General features: G+C 45.6%; 1 protein-coding gene across 3 annotated transcripts in view; it reads left to right on the forward strand.

Annotated features, from left to right (window-relative positions):
- Positions 1–683: 683 nt before the first annotated feature.
- Positions 684–20541, forward strand: part of LOC146799575 (cytochrome c oxidase subunit 7A2-like, mitochondrial) — a 103424-nt gene continuing 83566 nt past the window's right edge. Inside the window, exon 1 of one of the 3 annotated variants that reach the window (XM_085628085.1) lies at positions 684–837. Coding sequence is in view for 1 of the 3 variants with exons in the window: in XM_085628083.1 (XP_085484209.1) it covers positions 6387–6458 (72 nt within the window). In the remaining 2 variants the exon portion in view is untranslated. Of the gene's footprint in view, positions 838–6291; positions 6459–20541 lie in introns of those variants that run through there. The other 2 variants (XM_085628083.1, XM_085628084.1) reach the window with 2 other exon arrangements.

Below are 20541 nucleotides of genomic sequence, written 5' to 3' on the forward strand. Positions count from 1 at the left end.
TTAATTTAATAGATTGTAATATTGCTCCATCTATAAGAATCAGGGCCACATGTAGGGTGCGCATGACGTGACAACAGACGTTCCTTTTACCCCAGTAATGGCACTGCTGTCAGGAGGTTGGGCGCGATTGTTTCTAAGTATGTTTAAAAACGATCACGTTTAATAAATGTATTTCAATGCAGTGATATAATCTGATGAACTAAGGAGAAACGCTTAAAGAAATACACTGTTTTGTATTTTGAAGAGACTTTATCATCATGCTACATGAAGTTTATTGCACGATTTAAATGGCAAACAATTTCAGGACTCGGGTTGTGAGCCAAACCATATCCTTGCCGCGGCTTTCCCTGTTGAATTGATGACTCCACGTTCATTTGACGAAAAATACAGACTGCCGCGTCGCGATAATATCTCAAAAAGTCAAGTCTACCTATTAATATAGAAATTCATTTAGAGATAAATCATACTGCGCAACATAACTACTGACCCAAATAGAGCTAAATAAAAATGCCTTTTACGCCCTACTTTGTTTCAGACATTCCCGCGCTACATTGTGGTGAGGTGGGGTAACCGCCATGTCGTTATGAAGATAAACAGTAACTAATGTGTTTATAATGTAGATAAGACTACAATCTCCATGATGCCGTTCGCTCAGCGCAGCCGTCTTCTCTGCTCAGGCTGACATTGCCGTGCTAAAGGTTCCGTCCTTGCCTAGAGCTTGTTCCCTGCGAGCGTCGGCAGCAGCTCGTTTGCACAGCCGCAGGAATGTATTACAAATTCAACGGGATAACGCAGAAGCTGGCGGGCTCTTCGGCTTGCTCAGCATATCTCCCGCAGGTGAGGGGCGATAGGTGCAGCAGGGTTAGATGTATAGTTAAAACGGGAGCCAAGTGGGAAGAGGATCGTGGACTAGAAATGGGGAGGTGGTGACATAGAAAAGGGACTAGAAGGACGACCTCTATTGAAGACAGAATTGGGTCGAGGAAGTTAAAAGGAGAAAATCTCATCTTCAGGTTCCATTTCAGTTTTGTATGAAACAGGCGCGGGACGAATGGGGCGCGCCGCCATTATGACGGTCGCACCAGTCCCCGGCATCCGCAAGGGGGGGGAGGGTGAGGCCACGTCAGCAAGTGATGCGCGCGGTTTTCCTCTCTCCTCCCCCCGCGTCAGCCCAATAGGGGTAAGGTTTGTGGGAGCGCCGGAAGCACTTCTGTGCTTCCGGTTTTGAAACATTTGGCGGGCGTTCAGGCTGACCAGTCTCAGCCGGTCGGCCTGGGCCCCCTCCTTAAAAGAGGCGGTGAGGAGCAGAACAGTCTCTTGTTCTTGCTCCCCACCTTTTAGGTTAATCCACGGGCCGACTGCGGGCCCGCAACGCTACCTTTTCTTTTTGTATTCGCAGGTTTCACGGCGGAGGGGAATCTTCATTTCCGGAGGACCGTTGGGCGAGAGAGAGGCGGCGGCGATCATCAAGTGGCTGGGAGATCTTGTGTCGTCACGGAAGCGGAGCTCCGAGTGCGGCGGTTGCTGGTGGCGTGATAGGTGGCAGAAGGCAGCGACACGATCGATGTTTGGCAGCACCGAGGCTCAAAGGATTTGCGTTTCAGTTCCCATTTGTTTGCGGGTAAGTGCGGCAGTTTAGACCAGCGCTGCGAGGCCCCCTGCTGCTCATTTTCGGCCGCTTACTCTGCCAAGGTTAGTTTTTGTTGAGGCCCCGATCGCGCTTGCTCTGCCCGGTCTGCGCTGATTGTGTAGGGAAGCGCATATATTTAAGGTGCAGTTCCAGTGATTCTGTATTGAAGGAGCGCGTGGCTCAAGGAAGTGAACAACGTTGGATCCAACAGTGTGTGTGGCCTAGAGTTGGAGATTAGTACTCTCCAGGGTGCAGGTTCAATTCCATTGTTAGTTTTTTATTTTTTACAGAGTATATGGGGCCATAAAGGTTAAGGTCTGAGGCTATTACTCTCAGGGTTGCGGGTTCAATTCCCATTCATTCTGTTTAGGTAGATCTCCTTGTGCAGGGGAAAGTTTTAAAAGGGGCCGGTTCAGCTACGGTGCACAAGGGGGTGTTATCAAAGCAGGACGCCGGAGTGGTGTGAAACCCTTGTTACTGAGGGCTCAGGACAGAGTGTGGAATCTTTTAGTATACTGCTGCTGTGTGTTTGTGATAATTGCGTTAAGCGCGCTCTTCCGTGAAATTGCATGTTGTGTTTGGCGGACGGTGTTATCTGTCCTTGGTGTCTCAGTGCAAAGGGGAGGGATAGGCGGCACTTAGTATTTTCCTTGTTCAGTTCCAGGTCACTGTTACTCAGTGTGGGGGGAGTGCGTAAGGTTTTGGCTGCGAACTAGCTAGGACGTCGCGCAGCGCAACTGCTTTATTTTGTGTTCCACAGCTCCAGCATCGCGTAAGGACGTGGTAGTCTCAAGATCCGGCGAAATCACTGTTGGAGATCTTGGAGGAGCACGGTTGGGCGGCACTGGCTAGCCAGCATCTCACTGCTTCTGGGAGCCACAGAGGGTTTGAGCGGGCGGCTCACCTGAGCTTACTGGATTAGCCAGTAGGTCAAGGCTCTGGTTGCGTGGGTGCAAAGGTTGGCTGGTAGCTGCTGCTGCTACAGGTAAGGGGTGACACAGTCACCTACTGGAGGTACGGGTACGCGAGCAGGCAGGTCCCATTGAAGTTTGCCATGGCCCCTCCGGTGCGGTGGCACGAGAAGCGATCACGCACAGACGTCCTCCAGGAGGCGCTAATGCAGCAAGTCCAGGTAATGGGGCGGACGCTCAATAGGTTGCAGGATAAGGTGGAGGGTCCTGAGGTACCAGTGGGAAGGGGTAGGCGGCCTATTGTGCCACCACGACCATACTCCCCGCCACCACCAAAGAGGTACAGGCGCAAGCCAGGTGGCAAAGGCGCAGCCATCCCGCCAAGACGGGAGCCCACACCTGGAACGAGCCCCCAGGGCGAAGGGGGAGCAGGTGTCCCAGTGCCACCCATAGACACGCCAGGCCCTGTGGGTGAGGGGGGCATTGAGCCAGCGGCCCCCATGGGTGAGCCCAGTATCCCCCCAGGGGAGGGGGCGGGCGGAGCACACCCATCTGAAACAGACATAGCCGCCAACTTAGCAGTAGTCCTCCCCTGGCTAGAAATGGTGGGAAACTGGTCACACGCCGCAGGGTCGACAACGGGCGGGGGGATGCCATTGAAAGGGCTAAGAAATTGATGGCTGAGCTAGGAAAAGGGAAGACGGGTGGGGTGCCGGCAGTACCGGCAGGGGGCGTAGTTCCAAGTGCCCCTGCACCGGCTCCCGATGGCGAGGTGCCGGCAGTACCGGCAGGGGGGCGGCACCTGCCCCCACGACACCAGCCCCCAGTGGCGAAGGTGTCAGGGAGCTTAACAGCAACGCGAAGGATGCGGACGCGGGCAAGACGGCTGATGCAGCAGCACCAGCAGGTACGAGGGCAACACTACCTCCTCCCGGTCTGTGGGAGCTGCGCTCCGGGAGGGAACAGTTGGGGCAGCATTTGTCAAAGGAGACTAAAGAGAGGATCTGGAGAGGGGAGTACGTGAGCATGTTTTCCCTTTTGATTGATGAGGCAGACAGAGAGGAGGCGAAAAGGAACAAGGAATTTACACATTACAAGGAATGGTCTAACATAGTCCTGAAGTACAGAGTTGAGGAGAATTTGGCAAACTGGATACAGGGTTTCACTATATTCATGGCCGTCATGTTAGAGCGTTTCCCAGAGGTTGGATCTGAAATGGCGTGTTATCAGAATAGGATCACAGTTGCCCACGCTACACAAGGTGGGGATGGGTGGAAAGAGTATGACAGACATGTTTATTCATCTGCGACATTTGGTACAGAATACAGGTGAGAGTGGGCGGGGACCGGTACCTGATGCAGGGCGGTCTCAGCCCTTTAGGACAAGCCCCGCCGGTAACACGGGGGGGGGGTTCACGGGTAAGTCAGGAGGCAATGGAAAGAAAGGCGTATGTTTTGACTTCAACAAACGGACATGCAGTATGGCACCAGGCACATGTAGGTTCAAGCATTCCTGTGGCTACTGTGGTAATGCATCCAACCCAGAGTCTAGATGTCACAAGAAGTCCAGAGGCAGAGGGGGGAAGAAGCAAGAGTAGCAACCTGCTGCTAAGGAAAGCTGTTTCACCTATTAACATTAGCACTATGATACCTTGGCTTGAGTCTTACCATTGGCCAGAGGCAGCCAGGAGGATCAGGGAGGGTTTTGTAGAGGGTTTCAGGATACTGGCTCCGGGTTACAAAGGGGTGGCGCATTGCCAGAATCAGCTGTCAGTGAGGTCCAATGTTGGCATAGCGGCAGCAAAAATCCTAAAGGAAGTGAGCCTGGGTAGGGTCGCCGGGCCGTTTGGCGACCCCCCAATGAAGGATTTTGTGTGTTCCCCTTTAGGGGTCGTGCCTAAGAAAGCGCCAGGCGAATACAGGTTGATTCACAATCTTTCTGCACCCAGGGGGATGTCAGTAAACGATGCCATCTCGGACATACTCTGTAGCGTGAAATATGCATTATTCGACCAAGCAGTAGACATGCTTCGGTCATTGGGTCAAGGGGCCCTGCTGGCTAAAGCTGACATTGAGTCGGCATTTAGATTATTACCTGTGCACCCCGCGGATTTTCATTTACTGGGTTTCCAATTCCAAGGGAAGTATTGTGTTACCTAGTGCTTCATTCCACACTAACTCTGCTACCAATTGAAAGCCATGTCCTGTGCCTAGCACCTACAGTTATGGCGCCTGACTATCTACTGCTTGGACAGCTGTGCGGCACAGCTCATGGGTGAAGTCCATGTTTTGCACCAAGTATCTGCCAAGTTTGTGCTGCCACAGCCCTTCCCTTTTAGTAAAGTGGGCACTCAATTTGGCGCAATCCTCACAAAATAGCTCTACGTAGTGCTTTGGTTTTTTGTGTACCTTATTTCCTTTATGGATATACATTTGTTTTGAGTAAACTGCATATCTCCAACTGGCCAGCTAAGGTATGTTGGTTGCATATAGAGAGCCCTTATGCATCCCTAAAGGTATCTCAAAGCACTGGAAAGGGAAGACGGAGAGAGGGATCAGTCAGTTATTTTCTATGTAAAGGGAGTGTCTTTTTTCATTGCTATAGAAATGTTGGATGGAAACAGTAAGACACCTAGAAATGAAATTGTATGACCATTACCCTTTCTGAGTGATGACCTCAAATACGTATGCTTGTGTTTCTCAGGTTTACAAGACACCGGAAAGAAGGAAAAGGACGGCTTTGCTACCCACTCAACCTTCACCACCCACATAGGGCTTCATTTGTTTCTTTTATAGAACACAGCTAAGGCATATGGCCGAATTTCATAAACATTCTGCCAGTGTAGTTTTGCTTTCATATTTGCTCTGATCACATGTAACAAGCATTGTCAAAGCCAATAGGCCTTGCCTATGCAAGATCTGTTGGCTTTGTCAATGTTCGTCTAAATTTTTTTACCAGAGACAAAAGATCTCAAGTAGGCGAGCCCTTGTGGCTCTGTCAATGCTTGTCTTAATTATCGCATAAGAGTCCCTTTCAAATATGCAAGATCATGATGTGTGCTGTACAAAAATCCCCTGTGTTTAATTTAATAGATTGTAATATTGCTCCATCTATAAGAATCAGGGCCACATGTAGGGTGCGCATGACGTGACAACAGACGTTCCTTTTACCCCAGTAATGGCACTGCTGTCAGGAGGTTGGGCGCGATTGTTTCTAAGTATGTTTAAAAACGATCACGTTTAATAAATGTATTTCAATGCAGTGATATAATCTGATGAACTAAGGAGAAACGCTTAAAGAAATACACTGTTTTGTATTTTGAAGAGACTTTATCATCATGCTACATGAAGTTTATTGCACGATTTAAATGGCAAACAATTTCGGGACTCGGGTTGTGAGCCAAACCATATCCTTGCCGCGGCTTTCCCTGTTGAATTGATGACTCCACGTTCATTTGACGAAAAATACAGACTGCCGCGTCGCGATAATATCTCAAAAAGTCAAGTCTACCTATTAATATAGAAATTCATTTAGAGATAAATCATACTGCGCAACATAACTACTGACCCAAATAGAGCTAAATAAAAATGCCTTTTACGCCCTACTTTGTTTCAGACATTCCCGCGCTACATTGTGGCGAGTTGGGGTACCCTCCATGCCGTTATGAAGAGAAACAGTAACTAATGTGTTTATAATGTAGATAAGACTACAATCCCCATGATGCCGTTCGCTCAGCGCAGCCGTCTTCTCTGCTCAGGCTGACATTGCCGTGCTAAAGGTTCCGTCCTTGCCTGAAGCTTGCTCCCTGCGAGCGTCGGCAGCAGCTCGTTTGCAGAGCCGCAGGAATGTATTACAAATTCAACGGGATAACTCAGAAGCTGGCGGGCTCTTCGGCTTGCTCAGCATATCTCCCGCAGGTGAGGTGCGATAGGTGCAGCCGGGTTAGATGTATAGTTAAAACGGGAGCCAAGTGGGAAGAGGATCGTGGACTAGAAATGGGGAGGTGGTGACATAGAAAAGGGACTAGAAGGACGACCTCTATTGAAGACAGAATTGGGTCGAGGAAGTTAAAAGGAGAAAATCTCATCTTCAGGTTCCATTTCAGTTTTGTATGTTTTTTTCGCTCGCTCGCCTATCACTGGCTTTTCCTTATTCTGCTGACGGCTCTCCACTTTTCACCTGGTCGTTTTCAGTTTCGCAAAGGCAGCGGTAGTATTTCCATGTTACAAGTGCTAGGCCAGAACTTGCGTTAAACAACCTTGTTTTCATCGAATCAATCGTACTAACCCCTCCCATGACATTGTTTTGTTACAGAAAAGCCACGGGCTAGAACAGTGATGCCTTGAGGATATGCATGGAGTGAACAGTTCTGATAAGTTTCGTTAGGTCCGTGGTCGACTCGCTGCTCCAGTCCAATTTGTTTTTTCTTTGCATCCTGTAATTTGTAGGCTTGTTTATCCAGCTGTCAAAGTGCACATAAAAAGCATGGGAACTGTGATGCTGAGTACGTAAAGGGGCAAAGCCTGTGGGGAGGGGCTAGAGACTTTTCTAAAAATAAAAAAGCATGCTGCAAGTATTTTTGTTGTCCTTTTTACATGCAGGTAAATATTTATTAAATGTCATGCATACACCTTAAATGTAAAATAAACGTAATTAAACTAATTTGTGGGAAATGCACCGATTTGGTAAGAAAGCACAGTTGGTGTATGTAACCCCATCAGATGTCTGTGCGTGTAAACAGCGGGTCACCTCCTTGGATCATAGTAGGTGCACTGGAGGATAGTTGCATGTGTGTTTATAATGCCTTTAGGCCCCAGCTTGTGACAGAAAGCACTGTGAATATGTCGGTCAGTTAAAATGTAGTAGACATAGTACAAGATAGGCGCCAAAGTGTAAAATATCTAGCACAGTATAAGAAACTCCACACAGTATGTGCAGAGCCACTGGAATTATGCAGCACGGAAGGGCAAAATTATGCATCCGCGTTGAGTAAATTATGCGGCACGAAAAGGCAAATTATGTGGCATAATGCAGCACATTTTGTGATCCCATTACTTGATTATTTTGTCGTTTTTAGGTCTCGGCTCGAAGGCTGCGCTTGCACAGTCTCACTCCGAGATTTAATGTTAGGAGTGGGGCTTTAACCCGCCCCTTTGGACTGGTCAGCCATTGGAGAAGAGCATTGTCTCTTCAAACAAGCCCCGTCTTTTTCGGATTCGGGGTCGTGTTTTTTACTTTCTTTCTCTCCTCTGGAATGTAAACATTCCAGCCAATGGCAAGAGGAGAGAAAGAAAAACACGCCCCCGAATCCAAAAACGCCGCTGCGTTTCTCCGAGGCATTTCTGCTTGACCTCGGAGAAAGGCGGTGGTGTTAATGGCGTCCTCTCCCCCTGCTGTCGGCTCCCGTGTTCGGCTGCTGCTCTGGTCTCTGGTTGCTGCTCCGCGCACAGCGTGTTTTCTAGCTCTGTTTCAGGCTCCCTACCATTTGAGCCCAGCGCAGGATGTTACGTCCAGCCTCGGTCTCGAGCTGCCTGACTCGGCCCTGCCCTCCTCATCCCCTGTTTTTATATATCAGCAAACTGTACATACAGCACACCAATACGGACCCTACAGATTGTGGCTTACATTCATAGACTGCAAGAAGGAACATGCTGGATCCGCGCCAAGGATCCCAAGACTGCTGCATAAAACTGCAGAAGCTACAAGAGCCACGTGACCAACCATGGAGGCTAAGCAGCTTAGCGGGTGACCTTAGGAAAGGAAAAGGAACGAGTCGCCAGCACAGTGCACACGGCCAACCTATGTGAACCAATGCCAAACAATCTCAGTAAGGTGGAAAAAGTGATGCACGATGTGCAGGAGCTAACACCAGTTGTAGCTACTTCACAGTATCGAAGTGAACTTCAGTATCTTGTTAAGTGAGATTGGTTTGGACCAGAGAGGGGATACGTCAACCAGCTGCGAACAAGTTGATGCGCCGAGCGGCTCAATACAACCGCTGCAGGGAATATCACCTTATTAAGCCGGTAAAAGTGGACCCCAGGCTAGAATTACCACGACATTTAAAACATGCGCTTGTTCACATGTAATTGTTTCCAACAGCTACGGAATTCTGGGCTACTGGCCAGACGGAGCGAGATTTACTTGCCACGGCTTTAAGACTTTAGATAACTAATAAAGTCAGCTCTCCTTCTCCTGACATGGAAAGGCAGCACACTTGCATAAGGAAAGAGTGTGCTAGGATACAAAGCGAGGGGAGTGCCTGCACTCCAACGGCTGATCGCTGCAGACAGGCACAGCTTACTGCACTTAGATGTGGAGGCCAAAACAGAAGGAGGATTGGCAAAGCAAATAGGTCTGGCTTTATTGTGCGAAAGTGTGCAAAGAGCATTTCTGCACGCCTAGTTGCCATATTGAAACTGGTGTATACAAGAATGTGTGTTTATCAACGTATATGGAAGCCTTCAGCGGGCAAAATATATATCCGGACTAAGACCTACAAAAAAAAAAAAAAAATCTGACTGATTCTATTAAACAAAAAAATGACTGCTTACTGTTTATAATGCATTTTTTATAACAAAAGAAACGGTGTGGCGATTAAGTGCACTTTTGAGATTTCCATCTGTCACTCATGCACTGCGAGGGAAGCACTCCCACCAGGCAGACAAATGATACACCAGTCAATATTAGAAAGTGTAAAAGGAGCTGCTATGAACAGAAGCAGAGCCCACTAGGTTTATTTCAGAAATTGTGTTTATGGTTTGGTTTGAAAGAGCCGATGTCTGATAAACCCATTATAACCTAACAAAACATAGGTCTCACCTTTTGGCTTTGCTTTTTGCCAATCCTGTTCAGCAACTGCAAGAACAGAAAAAATGGTTATTGATATTGCTAAACATCAGCCAATTTAAAAACAAGCATTGGCAAGTTCTTGTGACCAACTGGCTTTGCCAATGCATCTAGCGATGCTGTACAGCATTGGCAAGATAGAGTACAGCAGGCCCAAAAGTAAACGTGCACGCTTACAAAGCGGCATCGGGGACTTTAATTCACTGATGCGAGCATGAGCCATAAATAAAATCAAAAAGCAGCAGTATGAAAGCGCAATTTCCTTACTGGCCTTCCGCCTCCATAACATAAAAAAAATATAATTTTTTTTTAAACGACAAGTGGGGGTGGGGAGGGAACAATCAAAGTGTTTGAGGGAAAAGTAGGAAGAGGAAGGAGAAAAGCAGCGAACGAGAGAGAGCAAAACACAGGGCTCTGTGTGGGGGTGGCTCTGTGTGTGTGTGGGGGGTGGCTCTGTGTGTGTGGGGGGGGTGGCTCTGTGTGGGTGGCTCTGTGTGTGTGGGTGGCTTTTTTTGTAGGTGGCTCTATGCGTGATGGGTCTGTGTGTGGGTAACTCTGTGTGTGTAGGTGGCTCTGTGGGTGGCTCTATGGGTGGCTCTATGTGAGTGGCTCTGTGTGGGTGGCTCTGTGTGTGTGGGTGGCTTTGGGTGTGTGGGTGGCTTTGGGTGTGTGGCTCTGTGTGTGGGTGCAAGTGCAATAGGTCTCGCATTTGAGAGTGATTAAGGTATTGACATTGAAATAACAATGCCATTTCTTTAAATGTTTTAAAAACAAAAACATAAACAAAAATAATGTCATGAGCAATGCCAATAGCTTTTACTTTAACAATGCCGAGACCATTGCATTGTAAATGCTTGTTAAACTTGATAATACTGTCTGAGCATTGGTTGCACATCATTAGTACCAATTGAAAACAAAATATAGCAATAGGCAACAGAAAGGTGACCAGTAAACCTTTGCACATTTTTCCAAACTTTTGAACTGTTTCAGCTAGAAACTATTTTTTCAATGTTAAAATCTGTAACAAGTATAAGATAGGCTGCAATAACATGTCCACAATTATTCAGTGTTTAAGTACTTGCAGTGCTTTTCAAATGTATGTTGATAGTAACATACAGTCCGACTGTACCAAGGGCAAACCTTTTTAGGTCTCGGCTAGCGAAGGCTGCGCTTGCGCAGTCTCGCTCGCGAGATTTAATGACTTGGAGAAGAGGGGCTTGAACCCGCCCCTCTCCTCTTCTCCATTGCCTGGCCTCTTAAATGCTGGTCAGCCATTGGAGAAGAGGCTTGTCTCTCCAAACAAGCCCCGTCGTTTTGCGATTCGGGGCGTGTCTTTTGTCGATTTTTTTTTTTTTTTTTTTTTTTCTCTCTCTCTCTCTCTCCTCTGGGTGTGTTGTTCGAGAAAAACACGCCCCCGAATCCGAAAACGCCGCTGCCTTTCTCCGAGGCATTTCTGCTTTCACCTCGGAGAAAGGCAGTGGTGTGCTTGTTTTCTTCTGGGAGTAAGCCTCTCTGTATTCAGATGCTGCCTGTGTTCTGCCTCGCCGTGTGCTGGAATCCAGAGTTCGTCCCTCGGGGTCGCGTCCACATCCTTCCCCGTGCCTGAATGGGTGACGTAACCGGCACTCATGTAAGGCGCTACTAATCTCCCCGTGCCGAGATGTGTAATGAAAAAACAGTGCTATGTGGCGCGCTCCAACACCTTCCGGTCGAGTTCACGCTATATCATTGCTTTGTCCGTTGGCTAGACTGCCGACTTTTGTGCTGGAGACCAGAGTTCGTCCCTTGGGGTAGCGTCCACATCCTTCCCCGTGCCTGAATGTGTAACGTGACCGGCGCTCATGTAAAGCACTACAAATCTCCCCGTGCCGAAATGTGTAAGGTAAATACGGTGCTATGTAAAGCGCTCCAATACCTTCCGGGCGAGTTCACGCTATATCATTACTTTGTCCGTCGGCTACACTGCCGCCTTTTGTGCTGGAAGCCAGAGTTCGTCCCTCGGGGTCGCGTCCACATCCTTCCCCGTGCTTGAATGTGTAACGTAGCCGGCACTCATGCGTGGTGCTCCAAATCTCCCCCTGCCTGAATGTGTAATGTAAATACGGGGTTATGTAAAGCGCCATATAAATATATAACTCTGCCAGCTGGTGCTTTCGTTCTACTGCTGCCTACATCGGGAGAATAAAGGTGGTTAAGAGTGCTGGTTAAGTGTTTTGTTGAAGATTTGTGGTGGGGGTTATGAGCAATGCCAATAGCTCTAACTTTAACAATGCCGAGACCATTGCATTGTAAATGCTTGTTCATATAGATTCCCATTAACAGGAAGCATCCCAGAAATAAAATAGCCTTACAGTGATCTCAAAAAGAATAACGCTTTGTCACTATGACTCTTTAAATTATTATGTAAAGCAAAGCCTTTTCTATCTCCCAGACAAAATGATTGCTGATTAACGATTTCACACATTTGCATTTCTGTCAAGTGGTAGATACCCTGGAGAGAAGGCGTTTCTACTTTAGCTGTCTGTCTCTTCCCTGTAGTCACAGTGCAGGAGACACCCTTTTTTCTACTCAACCTGAAGCCAGTGGCGCAAAGTAGGGAACGGTGGTGGCGAAGGCGGGTGGAGGTGGTTAGAAAAAAAAAGAAAACATACCTTCTCCTCGGATCGCCAGCCGCTGCCTCTCCTCCATAGCAGCAGGAAGCACCCAGGCCCCCCGCCAATCGCAATGCAGCACGGTGATTGGTTCCCAAAGCCAATCACAATGCTTCAATGCAGCGCTGTGATTGGTTTGAGCGCTGTGGTTCAGTGCTCCGAGAGGGACAGGGTGCCTGGGCATGTTTCCCCTCCAGGCTGTGTAATGCAGGCTGGTGGGGAAGATGCAAAGTGCGCAGAACTGTTTGGCCGGGCCAAGACGGCTGGCCAAACAATCATGCCCACTAAAAGTGTGCTCACCACTCTGCCCCCTGCTCTGACCAGCCCGCCCTCCCCGCACATAGGAACAGGTAAAATAAAATGATAATAACGTCCTGTTATCATTTTATTTATTCCTCTGCACTGCTCTGGAAGAAGTGAGGCGATGCTCCTCCACATTAGCAGAGGAGCTACCCTACCTGAAGCAGTTCCAAATGGGATGGAGATCTGACCTAATGGCCAAAACCGCCAACTTTAGAACTTTGGGATTCTGGTTTGAATGTCTGGTTCTGCTCAGCATCCTGTGATTCTGGACAAATAACCCAATGGCCCACACCAAATATACAAAGAAGGGTGGTAACCGTTTATAAGCTTAAGAACACCTTTCCCAATAAATCCCACCCAGTTTTACCTCCATGTTTATCACATTATAAAACCAGGACTACAGGTCCCAGAATTCACATCGAAAATCTGGATTCTTGCAGCTCGTCATGTATAGACCTCAGAAACTTGTCAACTGTGAATGAGATTTTGCAGCTGGTTTCATTTACAAATACCATATGGTATATGCTTCCAATGTGGCTTCACAGCGCTGTTTACAAACAAGCCCCCCCCCCCCCCCACCACTTCCTCACCCGTTTGGCAGCATCCTCTGTATCTGTGGGAGTGGCGGGGGGGGGGGGCGAAAGAGGGTCTATCTTTTATTCTCTTAACAGTAAAGTTCGGAGGTAACTTCACACCATTAACCCATCTGTTGCCTAATGAGGGGGGGGGGAGTGTGAGGGAGGGGGGGGGGAAGGTGAGGCACTTTGTGCTTTCAAGCGGTAGGAACGGAAGTAGAAAACAAACGCATATCTCACACAATTCATGTAACTTCATCTGTTATATGTGATATCCATTCTCTGGGCGTTAATATAAATGTCAACTTTAGGAAATAATATCATCTTAATCAATATATACATTCCTTAATTTCTATTTAATTGCACATCAGGCATGTACATTTGTCCATTATTTCATACTGTGCGAGTAGACAGGTCTGTTGCCTGAAACAAAGTAGTGACTCATGTCTGTATAGCATAAATATGAATGCATAACTTGAATACATGCGTTTATTTTTATACATTGCATACAGTGTCCTAAAAAGGGGCATACTTTTCAGCTTCTACTGAAGCATAACATCCCCTGGGTCCTGCCATACTGCTCATATGAGTGGTGTGATACGTGGGCTGTACCAAGTGAATGGAATCGTTCCCCTTTCTTGTAGCAGAACAAAAACTACTATCTTTGTGTTGAGACTGCTAAAAAAAAAAGCTAAGGGGAAATTTAATTTGAAAACAGGAAATACTAGGTGAAATTTCTGTTTTGCAGTCATTTTGGGAAATCGAGGCAGAATAACCATGTTAAAAAGTATTGGTAAAGCCAATAGATCTGGTTTCTTCTAGGGCGATGTTTTTCTTTTTAAATGCAAGATTATGCCATAAAATAAAATGAAAACAGACTGCCACCTAGACGTCGCTGCCAAATGTTTGCAATAAAAAATGTAAATAAAAAATGTAAATTTTTTTTAAAATTCACTGAGGTAGCACCTTTACTAATGATGATGTTTTCAAAATATCAAGTCTTTTAGTCGGGCCATGCATTTTATTATTATTATTAGTAGGATTTGTGAAGGAGACACGAATAAATCACTAACAAACCAAGCACTCAGTTACTTAAACACATTATTACAGTAGCTTTAAAATAGAGATAGAAAATAAATCACAATCTAAGTGGGTACCCAAAGTGCAGGCAACTAAATAGCAGATATTTAAAGTGAATATAAAACTAAATTAAAGCACACTTTGAAACAGCTTTGCCATTGAGAAATAAAACTATTTTTATGTGGATCTGAATTGTGTGTACAGGATTAGTGCACTCACCTTTGTGAAGGAAGCTTTTGGGTAAAGTGTGCTGACCCGTTATCCTAAAAAAAATCATGGACCTGTTGCAAAATAGGGACTATATTAAGTACAACATCACCAAGGCCGAGAGTTTATCCACATTGAGAAATAATCATGACCTTGCTCCAAAGGTTGCTGACAAGTGTGGGGCTTTGGTGATACAAAACACTAAGGACTATACAAAAGAGATCAAGGAACAACTGATTGTGCAGGATAGTTATCAAAAGATTAATAAAGACCCTACTAATGATATTCGTAAACTAATCCTTACACTCACCCAGAAAGTTTTGGATGAGGGTTATCTCTGTGATAAGGAATTTGGTTTAGTCAATAAGAAAAATCCAAATACTCCCACCATCTATATACCCTTCCCAAAGTACACAAGGATTTCACAAGGATTTATACAACCCTACTGGACGTCCTATTTTGTCAGGGTGAGGATCCATTTTGGAGCCCCATAACAAATACATTGACACTATAACGTTGTGGAAACGTTATATAGACGATGTTTTAATGATCTGGACTATGGATGAATTGAGCCTCAATGACTTCTCTAGTTGGCTTAATGGCAGGTCCCCTGACATTAAGTTCACCATGAGCTATGATAGAGAGAACATTAGTTTCCTAGATCTATCCTTCAGAACAGAGGAGAGAGGATGTAGCCTTACGGCTGGAGCGGTCGGCCTCGAAGCTGGGGAACCGGGTTTGAATCTCGGCAACGACGCTCAACATCCTGTGATTCTGGCCAAATCACTCAATCTCCCCGTGCGTAAAAAAATGAATGTGTCCTCATGTAACAAAACAGGTGCTCATGTAAAGCGCCCTGATACCCGATGTCTCGAGTCTAGTTCGTGCTATATAAAACTCCAAAAAATAAAAAACAGAGGATTTACACAATCCTGTTTAAAAAACTAACTGAGCGGAACACACTTCTCGAGTACAACTCACAACACCCTAAGAACTTATGTCATGATCTCCCATTCCTTAAGGTTGAGATGCAACTGTAGCAGACGCCCTGATTTTTTCAAAGAGATAGAGATTCTAATGACCCAGCTCAAGGAGAGAGGATACCCCAGAGGTCTTCTCCACAGAGCTAGGAAAAGAGCCTGGTACTGCCCTAGAGACACCCTACTGGAGGATAAGCCTAGAGATGACACTTCCAACAAATTGGTGTTCGTTACTATGTTCAACACCAAAAGCAATGCTATTAAGAAAATAGTCAACAGGTACTGGAATTTGGTGGGCACAGAATTTGACACACAAGATTACCCAATGTTTGCCTTCAAAAGAGACAAGAATGTGAGAGATCATGTTGTTAGCTCATTTCTTGGGAAGGATAGTACCTTAGATCTCCGTAAACAGCTTAACCTGCCTTAACTTGTCGGCCACTTCAAATGCGGCCATTGCAAGACATGCAAACTGACCATTGAGGGCAAGGAAGTTCAACACCTTGGCTGCACCCACTCATTACAACATCACACAAACTGCTCATCTATGCCATCAAATGTCCATGTAATAAATTATACGTGGGACAAGCAATACAAAAAGCGAAAACACGTATCCTCCAACACTGTAGTAGGATTCGGTGAAAAACACAGGGGGCACCCTCGGTAGAACACTTCGTAGACAGCAATCATCCAGCCGATAGCCTAAGATGGTGGATCTTGGAGAAGATTTCCATGTAACCCTAGGGGTGGTGACATTCAACAAAAGCTGAACATAAGAGAATGTAGGTGGATACACATCCTGGACTCAGTAGCAGGAGGCTTGAACGAATTGGAGGAAATCAACATGCAAACAGGCATTTTGACCTACATATAATCCAACCCACTTGTAGTATGCTACATACTGGACACTCCTCTAGCCCCTCCATGATTATACAAGTTAGTTACATCAGGTTTCTGCTACCTTTTCATCCATATTGGATTTTTGGGGGGGCATCCTGTGTTTGAATATGTATCTTCACACCATATTTGCTCTGGTTTTGAATATGGATTTGTACATGTTTGCTTATTTTGTGTTGGATATATACTGCTTATTCTGTTGATGATAATTTGGTTAATGACTACCCTGGACACTCATGGTGTACATGCAGTATGCCTAACTCCATATATACATGTAATTCAGTTATCTAATACAACTTTCAGTCATTGTGGGTTCGAGTGCAACACTGCTGTAATTGCATCGTAAATGAATTATCTATGTACACAATGCCTTCTATTTTTCTTACTTTCAAGACTTGAATCACAGTCACTGGAAGGATCTTGCGGCACCACTCCTCCATTCTTCATGTTTAACCTTTTTTTAAAACAATTCTCGGCCCTCCTGCGGGACTCTGGCGCTCAAGGAACACTTCTCCCCCCCTGGTCTATGACACAGGCTGACGCATCCTGACGTGCAGGTTTCCCAGCGTTGCTACCTTGACGTGCGCGTTGATGCAGCGCCCTGTTAGCTTTCTTAAACCGGTCCACTCCGGTCGAGCTGGCAGGAGCTGACGGTTCCTGTTTGCATTCAGTGCGATTTTTAATAAGATTTTTTTCACTTATGGCCATTCCTACCCTTCCTTTTCCTTGTAATTAAGTTTCCCTTCACATGCCGGTCCCATCTCCCCTTTTTCTCGCCAGTAATCCGGGTAAGACATCCCAGAAACAACTGTTCCTTCTCCTTTCCATTTTGATCTGCGAACCAGCCAGATCGTTGTCCCCTCTGGAGGGTTCACCAAACCATTTAAAGAGCTTCTGGTAAGTTCACCTTTCCATTAGCGGCTTTGTGAATATGTAATCTTGACGCTCAATTCTTTCTTATTTGAAGTTTTTTACAATCCATTTTCACATTTACCTACCAACTCAATCTTTGGGGGCTGTGACAGCACAGACCTTGGATTATACAATGAGAGCGTTCCACATCCATTTCTTGCCCAAGTTGAAGATGACTTTTTGACAAGCCAAGTGTTTCCTGGTGAGTGCGCCACTCCCATGGCTTCCTTTTCCATATGTTGGAACATTTACACTGATCCTTGCCGCTTGCTTAAGTAACACCCTTCATTTTTAGATGCCTTGACAAGATCACTACCTCACTCTATCCAGGATGGGAGGACTGTATTTTGCTACTACCCGGTGAGTCTCCACATGACCCCGTTTCATATCTAGAGTTATTTTTCACGCACACACAGATAAACAATCATCCCCCTTTTTAGGTCTTGGCCTGACTAATCATCCCCCTTTTTAGGCCTCGGCCTGACGTCAGTAGCGCATGCGCTGCTCTCGTCATACGGGACTTCTTGGAATCGATACGATTCCAAGAAGCCTTGTCCCAGCTCTGCCTGCAGATTTCATTTGTGCGCGTCGTTTTGCGTCACAGATTAGGCCTAAAGCAGTGCAATGATTGCACTGAGGGCATGCCAATCATTCCTTGTTGCCACCCTGTCTCCTTTTAGGCACGGCCACTTGGATTGGATCGTTTACGGGCGGATTTACACTAATTCCTGCAAAGGACTCGAAGCACTTTTTTTTTCTAATTTGCAGCGCCGTCCACACACTTGTAATGGCCGCTGACAGCCTCTCCTGCTTCAGCCCCCCCACCCTCGCAAAATGTGGAATTCTGCTGCATCATCAACGCACCTTATATCTCTGGTGTTTAGCTGTGTTTAGCTTTTTAAAGCAATCTATTCATTTGCGCATTATGATGAGCTGACGAGTATAGAAGCAAAGAACTGATAAAGTCGGGACCACCAGAACAGAAGTAACACCATGCAACTTAGTGGTTAATCTCTCAAACAAGACCCTAACCCCAATCCATCATCAAATATTAAACAAGGGCCTATCGTTCTGTCCCACATCTAGTTGGGACTTGGTACAGACTCAAGTGGATCTATACAAATTCACTCGGAGATTGAAATTATACTCTTTCTTTTCGGATGGAACCCAACAACCGAGACAAACAGGTCACCCCAACATCACAAGTCATCTTTCAGCTAAAGACTTAGAAGACATCAATTTATTAACCCACCTGTCCACGGATGCCCCAACAGATGATTTGGAATCTCTTACAACTACGGCAGAAGAACTGGATATAGACATCTTTTACTGCAAAAATACAGCGCTCAGAGGCAAATCACAATTCACGCCAATTCTACCAGCTGGTAACTCAATAGATACCTTTTTCTCGGCAGTTAACAATGACCTGGTATCTGAACATCACAAATATCTGGCTAAACAAAAATATCTCACACATAACATAACGCGGAAAGAAAAACAAGCACTATTGGAACTTAAAAATGATCCATCATTAATCATCAAGGAAGCAGACATAGGAGGTAACATTGTCATCCTTAATACACCTGATTACCTTCAAGAAGCTGAACGCCAATTGGGAGACCCTGTCTGCTACACCAAACTCACCAATAACCCGACTAAAGAAATACAAAATAAATTGCTGTGCCTACTGAACAAATGGTATGATAATGGCCTGCTTACTTTAGCAGAAAAACAACTTCTTTTTATAGAGACCCCTGTAACTCCGACTTTATACCTTCTGCCTAAAGTCCACAAACCAGGTACACCTCCGAAAGGAAGACCCATCATTGCAGGTATCGATTCTATTTGCTCCAGGATTGGGGCATACATCGATGAAGAACTACAGCCGTTCATGAGAGATCTTCCCTCATTCATTCGTGATACCAAGGATGTACTACAGAAGCTCAAATATATTACATGGCAATCAGACTATCTTCTCTCAACCATTGATGTTGTCAGTCTATACACGTCAATCCGACATCCTGATGGTATAGCGGCAGTAAGGAAATGCCTCTTAGGAAGATCTGTACACTTTACTGCGAGAAATAACATGATTTTGGAATTCCTGGAATTCTGCCTATACAATAACTTTTTTCTATTCAATGGAACCTATTACCTACAGACCCAAGGTACAGCGATGGGGGCAAAATTTGCTCCACCATACGCCTGTATCTTTATGGGCGAAGTAGAGCGCCACTGGATCTGGAATGACAACAAACCAAATTACTCTGAGAACATAGTAATGTGGGGCAGATACATTGATGACATGCTTTTAATATGGCAAGGATCTGAACAACATCTATTCAACTTCATCAGAACTCTGACACCAAATCAATGGGACATCAATGTTACCTTTACCATATCTAAAAGCGAAATAGAGTTCTTGGACTTAAAAATATCTGTTGAAGACAACCTCTTACTAACACAGTTTCACCGTAAGTCCACGGCTGCTAACTCCATCCTACACGCGACCAGCAGTCATCCTCAACATACTATCAAAAACATACCATCAGGAGAGTTTCGTAGGGCCAGAATCAACTGCAGTTCAGACCAAGGATTTGAAACACACTCAAGAGACATTACATCAAGACTCACCCAACGAGGATATAATAGCTGCTCCCTTAGAAATATCCAACAACAAGTCTCCCACCTGGACAGAAATAATCTCCTCCAAAACAGGAAAAAGAAGGAGACGGAATCCATCATACGTTTTCTTACCCCTTTTCATAATGGTCATCACCACATACGCAAGGTGCTCAAAAAACATTGGAACTTACTAACACTCAACCCAACAGTCAGACCCGCAGTAAAAGACCAACCTCAACTCAGCTTCAAGAGAAGCAAAAACTTACGAGACTCATTATGTTCGTCATATTTTGAACCTAAACACAAAACGGCATCTTTCCTACAGAGACCATATGGATTCTACACTTGTTCTAACTGCTCGATATGTAAATTAGGCCAATCAAAACTACAACAAACAAGGATAAATGGACATACTATCGTTATCAATGACTTCATCAACTGTGAGAGCACCTATGTGATCTACTTAATCACATGTCCATGTGGGAAACATTACATAGGGAGTACAACTCGCCCACTCAAAAAACGAATACAGGAACACTATCGCAATATCCATAAAACAGACGACAGACAACCTCTAGTTGAACATTTTAATTTGTACCACGAACATAATCGGAACTTTGTCTTCTGTGGTCTAGAAAAAATCAGACAACATGACAGAGGAGGCAATCTGGAACAGCGTTTGAGACAGAAGGAAAGTTCCTATATAATTCGTTATGGGACCGTAGAGTCTGGTCTCAACAAAGATCAAGAGTGGCACCATTGGCTGTAAGATACACCAATCTACATGTCTGGGAACCAAATGAAAGACGAACTTCAAAGGTCGAAGGGAACTACCATCTAACCTTGCCACATCATAGTGCTACTGTAAAGTCAAAACTGGATGATGTACTGCTTATGATATAATGTTTATGATATTAATGT

Source organism: Triturus cristatus, chromosome 9 (genome assembly GCF_964204655.1).
Source record: "Triturus cristatus chromosome 9, aTriCri1.1, whole genome shotgun sequence".
Taxonomy (NCBI): Eukaryota; Metazoa; Chordata; class Amphibia; order Caudata; family Salamandridae; genus Triturus; species Triturus cristatus.